Source organism: Danio rerio, chromosome 23 (assembly GCF_049306965.1).
Source record: "Danio rerio strain Tuebingen ecotype United States chromosome 23, GRCz12tu, whole genome shotgun sequence".
Lineage (NCBI taxonomy): Eukaryota > Metazoa > Chordata > Actinopteri > Cypriniformes > Danionidae > Danio > Danio rerio.
In genome coordinates, this window is record NC_133198.1 from 40,237,501 (window position 1) to 40,245,000 (window position 7,500).

General features: G+C 31.4%; 1 protein-coding gene across 4 annotated transcripts in view; it reads right to left on the reverse strand.

Annotated features, from left to right (window-relative positions):
- The window catches only part of ddx19a (DEAD-box helicase 19a), a 19,655-nt gene that overhangs the window by 6,507 nt on the left and 5,648 nt on the right, over positions 1-7,500 (reverse strand). For all 4 annotated transcript variants that reach the window (XR_012398362.1, XM_068216779.2, XM_073938540.1 and 1 more), the window contains 6 exon segments: positions 6,988-7,123; positions 6,615-6,707; positions 5,699-5,801; positions 3,045-3,159; positions 2,794-2,971; positions 81-318 (listed from right to left, as the gene is read on the reverse strand). Coding sequence is in view for 3 of the 4 variants with exons in the window: in XM_068216779.2 (XP_068072880.1) it covers positions 81-318; positions 2,794-2,971; positions 3,045-3,159; positions 5,699-5,801; positions 6,615-6,707; positions 6,988-7,123 (863 nt within the window). In the remaining variant the exon portion in view is untranslated.

Below are 7,500 nucleotides of genomic sequence, written 5' to 3' on the forward strand. Positions count from 1 at the left end.
CTGAAAGAAGATGACAGCATGAGACGAGTGAAAAAAGCTCAAACACAGATATCATCCATGCAAGGGGCAAACAGACTGACATGACAGAAGATCATAGCTTGTGCGATAGTGATGGCTCCATAGATGTTGCAGAGCGCATTGAACTTGTCTTCTTTGCTGTTGCAGAGCACGTAGTACTGCTTGATAGTGTCCAGGGTCTCCTCTTCTCGTTTTAGCTTGATGATGTTGGGATCAGGCACGACCCGCTCGGCAAACTTCCACACAGAGTCCTCAAAAGTGGCAGAGAAAAGCAGCATCTGGCAGCCTTTGGGCAGCATTCTGTGAAAGATGGCAAATAGACCAATTATACTCTATTTTACTTCAGCATGTTGACACTTTTTTGAAGTTACTTCTAAGTTAGTAATTTTAATGCACACAGACGGATCGTTTTGCTTAGTAAGACTGTATCATCAGGTTATTAAATCATTGTTTTTACTTTTTTTTTTTTGCCTCTGAAACTGCCAGCAGGCGTTTAATTGTATTTTATGAATCACCAAGGAACTATTTTAAAATAAAAATCTTAATGTTGTACTGCAGGGGAAAAAAAAAAATCACAGATGACCTGATGGTGTGTAAATTACAGCCAATTTTTATTATGGGGTGAAATTTTCCTTTTTAACACAAATCAAACTAAAAGTACATAAAAAAATAGTTAAAAATAAATTATATAAAATAATTAAATACATAAATAAATAAATATTATTTTTTCAAGGCAGGACAGTGGAGATTACACACAGGAAAGTGTGGGGAACAGAGAGAAGGGAAGAATCAGCAAAGGACCTCGAGACGAGAATCGAACCCGGGTCACCATGAGCACCTTTGCTATGTGTCGACGCTCTAACCACTAGGCTATTGGCTAATATTTCACCTCAATTACTGATATGCTTATTATGAATGTCCCCATTTTTCTGATCAGATTGATTTAAGTGTGATTTAATATTGAGTATTTGCTGAGTCCAAGTCAAATATATTTTTCTGCTAGTTTTTTTTATATAATTTATTAAGTTTATCCATATAATACTAGTCAAATATATTTTTCTCCTAGTATTATTACATAATTTATTAGAGTTTAGATCTATATAATAATACTAGTCAAATATATTTTTCTCCTAGTATTATTACATAATTTATTAGAGTTTAGATCTATATAATAATACTAGTCAAATATATTTTTATTCTAGTATTATTATTACATAAATTTAGATTTTAGATCTATATAATAATACTAGTCAAATATATATTTCTTTTAGTATCATTATTATTATATAAACTATTAAAGAGAGTTTAGATCTATATAATAATACTAGTCAAATCTATATTTTTTCCTTGTATCATTGTTATATAAACTATTAAAGAGAGTTTAGATCTATATAATAATATTAGTCAAATATATATTTCTCCTAGTGTTATTATATAAATTAACGAGAATTTAAATCTATTTAATATTAGTCAAATATATATTTCTCCTAGTGTTATTATATAAATTAACGAGAATTTAAATCTATTTAATATTAGTCAAATATATATTTCTCCTAGTATTATTATTATTATATAAACTATTAAAGAGAGTTTAGATCTATATAATAATATTAGTCAAATATATATTTCTCCTAGTGTTATTATATAAATTAACGAGAATTTAAATCTATTTAATATTAGTCAAATATATATTTCTCCTAGTGTTATTATATAAATTAACGAGAATTTAAATCTATTTAATATTAGTCAAATATATATTTCTCCTAGTATTATTATTATTATATAAACTATTAAAGAGAGTTTAGATCTATATAATAATATTAGTCAAATATATATTTCTCCTAGTGTTATTATATAAATTAACGAGAATTTAAATCTATTTAATATTAGTCAAATATATATTTCTCCTAGTGTTATTATATAAATTAACGAGAATTTAAATCTATTTAATATTAGTCAAATATATATTTCTCCTAGTGTTATTATATAAATTAACGAGAATTTAAATCTATTTAATATTAGTCAAATATATATTTCTCCTAGTATTATTATTATTATATAAACTATTAAAGAGAGTTTAGATCTATATAATAATATTAGTCAAATATATATTTCTCCTAGTGTTATTATATAAATTAACGAGAATTTAAATCTATTTAATATTAGTCAAATATATATTTCTCCTAGTATTATTATTATTATATAAACTATTAAAGAGAGTTTAGATCTATATAATAATATTAGTCAAATATATTTTTCTCCTAGTGTTATTATATAAATTAACGAGAATTTAAATCTATTTAATATTAGTATTAGTATATATATTTCTCCTAGTATTATTATTATATAAACTATTAAAGGGAATTTAGATCTATATAATACCATTCAATTATACTTTTCTGTTAGTTTTATTATATCAATTATTAAAGAGAGTTTAGATTTTTTTTTTTGCCATATCAGCATCAATGGCTATTTCATGGCAAGAAGCACAACATTTACAGTTTATAAATAATACTTTTCTATAAAACACAGGTTTGTAACAATAAAAACACAATCTAAAGATGTACTTTATATAAAGCATTCTTCCATTTTGAAAGGGCTTACATTTTAAACGAATTCCTCTCCAGATAAAAAAAATCATAGCATTAAAAATAGGGCATTGCAAAGGAATGCGTTTTACATTCAGGTTATTAATTATTAACTAATACCCATATATTTAACAGTCCACATTTGCTTGGTGTCAAAGCACGTTCTGAAACATTAGGGAAAGCTGACCTCTGAATGCGAATGCTCTGGTCCTGGTGTCCCTGTGTGGCGATCATGACATCGGCCTCGTCCAGAACAAACACTTTGATCTTTTTGGGGTCTATGAGTTTCAGCTTAATGCACCAGTCCAGAACCGTCCCAGGTGTGCCGATGACGATCTGATCCTTGATCCTTACGCCACGCTCCACTGACACACAACACAGCAGTCGTCATGCATTTACATATCACAAGGTTCAGAGGCTTTATTTAAAGATGCTTACTTCTATGTCCTCGAACTGCATATGCCAGTGTGACTTCCGGATAAAATTTGCCCATCTGCTCGATGACTTTGCCTGTCTGCAGAGCCAGCTCATATGTGGGGGAAATGCACAAACACTGGAAGAAAGACACAGTGAATTAATAACATGTACTGTACATCACACCTCATGCTCAAAAGAAAACTCATTCCTTTGACTTTGTGAGTTATTGCAAAGATATTTTGCAGATTTAGTTAAAGAGCCCCAATGGGATTTTAAAACAGACCTTCCATGCAGTAACACAGCACTAGGTGAATGAAAACATCCAGCTGAGGTTTAAATATGAAAGTGCACCGTGTTTAAAACTACTGATTCTTCAAGGAAAGAGTAGACTCGGAGTCGAATGAATGATTCGTTTTGTGTTCGGATCTTTCGCCTGCACTCATCGACGTTGATGCTCGACATCGCCAAATATGAAGATCGGGATCCAGTAAAACGCAACTGCGCTTTCCCCTTCAAACACTAGTGGAGCGTTGTAACCTGTAAGTGTGATTAAAATGGTTGCCTCTTTTTCTGTGGCTTGCGAAATATGTATTTGTGTTCAGTAACTTGTAATTGCTGCGTGCAGCTTGTAATCATGTATCTATTATAGATCAGTGCTTGTAATGCATCTCTCAGGTCACATCTGTATGGGTTATTCGCATATCGCATCCAAAACCACATTAAAAAAATGCGACGTGTGCTGCTTCTTTTACTGATTAAAATGTGTTTCTGAGCTCGCGATTCTTTGCCGTTTGTCATTGCTATGGCAAAAACATTTGCAAATAATCAATTTTTTTGCATTATGAGTTTTCTGAAATGCCGGGTTAAAATATTCAAATGATGAATTATTTATTCCTAGTGATGGGTTGCAGCTGGAAGGGCATCCGCTGCGTAAAAATGTGCTGGATAAGTTGGCAGTTCATTCCACTGTGGCGACCCCAGGTTAATAAAGGGACTAAGCCGAAAAGAAAATGAAAGAATTATTTAATAAAATATGCTATTTTGCATTTATTTCCAGAACAGAAATCTGACCAATGGATGAAGCCAGGTTCAAAATTGTGTTTTTTTTCAGGATATCTTTTTTTTGTTTTTTGTAATCACTTAATAAATTTAGAAAATACTGTTAACAGCCAGAAAAAGGAACAATGTGTGTCTGTTCTAATATGTTTCAAAAACTTTAAGCAAACAGTTAACAATAGTAATAAGTTTATGCATTTATTTAGGAACATTTTGTCTTGGAATTATAAACTCAAAAGACTCCCACTATACCTACTTTTGACCATCTCTGCCTCCTCAAACTTACATTCAGCTACAAATATATAAAATAATATAAATATATAAATTAAGTGTTATTTTCATCTTTTGGTGTGTTTGCATGAAACGCAAATATATTGGTATCATTTGTAATTTCAATTATGAAACAACTATAAACTATGTAACATCAGCTATAAAAAGGCATAGTAAAATGTTGGCACTTCAGTTGGTGAGGGCATTGAGGCATGTCATTATTCTTCTCTCATTCATTTGTACCAAATATTTATTTGATTAATTAGGTCAACTCTGTTACTGTGATATTTCAGTGAATTTCTCATTACCATTTAAAAAAAAACAATCATTTGATGAAAATGCATGCAATTATTCTTTTAGAAATGTCATGCGGTCTCAGGTTTGAGGTTAGCATCACAAAATAGTGGAAAATGTCAACTCAGCTATTGTAGGCTCTGTTATTGTTTAAAGGTACTTTAAAATAAAGTTTTTTTTTTAGATGAAATTGTCAGTATTGCCAGTTTTTAGGATATGTATGAGCTAGTGTGCCGCTAAACAGTGACAAATTTCACATTTAGAAGAAATGAAACTGATATCAACATGTAAAGCTTGTAGTTTGTCACTTCTGCCTAAATGGATCAATGGTTTTATTTTCGTCAACCCATCCTACAATTTCTCATCACATCATAACCAATCTAATGCTCTCAGATAGCTGACATACCCCACCTCCCTTTAAATTTTCTCATTTGCTTTTCATTTGATGTGCTTGAGCTCAAATACTCTCACTGGCAGAGCTGTGATGAAACAAACCGTAATTGGCTGTTTTTTTTTAAGGGGAGGAGCTACACTATGTCCAACCCTCTCTTCGTGTTTCAGTTGAGATTACATCAGACATTGAATAAAATAATGCACATTTCTAAGCCCTCCACGGGACCCTTAACAATAATTTAAACAAGTATTAGTAAAAGAATCATGTTCTCTATCACATTTAACCGTTTCGCATTATTTTACATTAACTATGATTCCAGTTACTGTGAATTATACATTTGTTGCATGACATACTAGTGTTTTCACTTCTCATTGACTGCACAAAAAGAAAAAAGTAACTCTCACAATTCATTTCGTTAGACTTCTGGCCCAATAGATGATAAAATATACTAATTTAGAGATATGTAATGGAAATATAAAGTCTAATAAAAAGCTGTTGGATATAAGTGTATTTATAAAAGTGTAAGTTTTTCTATCACTAGTCTAATCAAAGACATCAAAAAGTGACAAGTGCGTGAAATAGCAATGGTTTTAAATGAGGTGTCACGCTTTAAATCAGAATGAAAGGGAACACTTGAGTGAGTCTTGGTTTTTAAACTTACCTGCGACCATTTACAGGCTGGGTCCACATGACTGAGCATAGCCAGAACGAATGCAGCCGTTTTACCAGTGCCAGACTGAGACTGAGCAATCAGATTCTGAGGTCTGGGAGTTAGCAACAAAAACAGATGTTTGTTCATATAAATGTTATATTAAAACTGCCTTAAAACACAGTTGAAGTCAGAATTATTAGCCCTCCAGAATGATTGGCCCCCTCTATATGATTTCCCCAAATTTCTGTTTTACGGAACAATTTCTATAAATAATAGTTTTAAGAACTAATTTCTAATTCATGTAATTTAATAACTGATTACTTTAATCTGTACCATGATGGCAGTGCATGATATTATACTAGTTATTTTAAAGACACTAGTATTTAGCCTAAAGTGACATTTAAAGGCGTAACTAGATTAATTAGGGTAATTAGGCAAGTCATTGTATAACAGTGATCTGTTCTTTAGACAGTCGAAAAAATATTGCTTCGGAGAGCTAATAATATTAACCTTAAAATGTTTTCGTTAAATTAAAACTGCTGTTATTCAAGCCGAAAGAAAACAAATAAGACTTTTTTTCAGAACAAAAAATATTACAGGAAATACTGTGAAAAATTTCTTGCTCTGTTAAAGGTAATTTGTGAAATATTTAAAATAGAAAAAAATATTTTGGCTAATAATCTTGAATTCAACTATACATACTCTGATATTTCACATTACAAATAATAAAATGGTTCAATTTCGAGCAACAAATAAGCAATCATTGCAATAAAAACAGTTAACAAGAATAATATATATGCATCTAAATCTGTATGTGTGTGTTCACTATTATAAACCTGATTCTAGTTTAATATAGAGACAAAATGAAAAGCACGACTCACTTAACCCTCTATTAAAATAGAATTCATGATATTTATGAACTTACGGTTCAGCCAGCATCATGGGAAGGGCATTCTCTTGGATTTTAGAAGGTCTGTTGAAGCCCATTTCATAGACGCCTTTGAGTAACTGAGGTTTCCTGAGTTACACAAATAAAAACTATTGAAAGAAATGCTCCATAGGTCTTAAATCTTTTATTTTCTCCAAATATTCAACAAGACAGTAATAGATGGCATAATAATAAAGCATAAATAATTGCAGTAGTTGTTGTTGCATGCAATACGATTTAAGCGATGAATCATCAGGACTTTCACAATGTTTTTGAAGCGTCACTCGTCTAAGATACATTTATATGTTCAAAAATACAGTAATATTGCAATATGTTACCTGTGTCATGTCATTTTAGCCCTAGTACTCACAGTCTCAGCTCCTCGAAAGTCTTGACTGAATAAAGCGGTGAGTTTGGGTCTCTCTGAAGAACCTCCACCTGGTTTGTGTTATTGACCAGATTGCTTCTGATCAGCTTGTTCAGGAGACTCTGTGTGGCTCTGTCCTCTAAAATAGTAGATTCCGAAAAGAAAAGGCTTACATTGATGATCTAAACCCATAAAACCCTGGTGTAATTTGAATAAATACAGAGGCAAGCAAATAATTTTTAAGATGTTCACATTTGGCAAGTTTGTGCTATTCAAACAAACTCTTGTAAGTGTTCTGTCTGTGCTGTTCAGTTGAGCAGGTCTGAAAGCTGCCTTGATCCACACTAAACAAGTGGACTGAGACCTCTAAAAATATGGGTCTTGGTTGACTTCCAAATAAAATCTAGTGTGGTTCTTCTATGATTTTGACACCATATGTGTTATCAAAATAAGTCGGGCAATAATTTGACTCGGGTTTCTTTTTATGTAAAGATGTTTACAGAATTTTTAGCATCA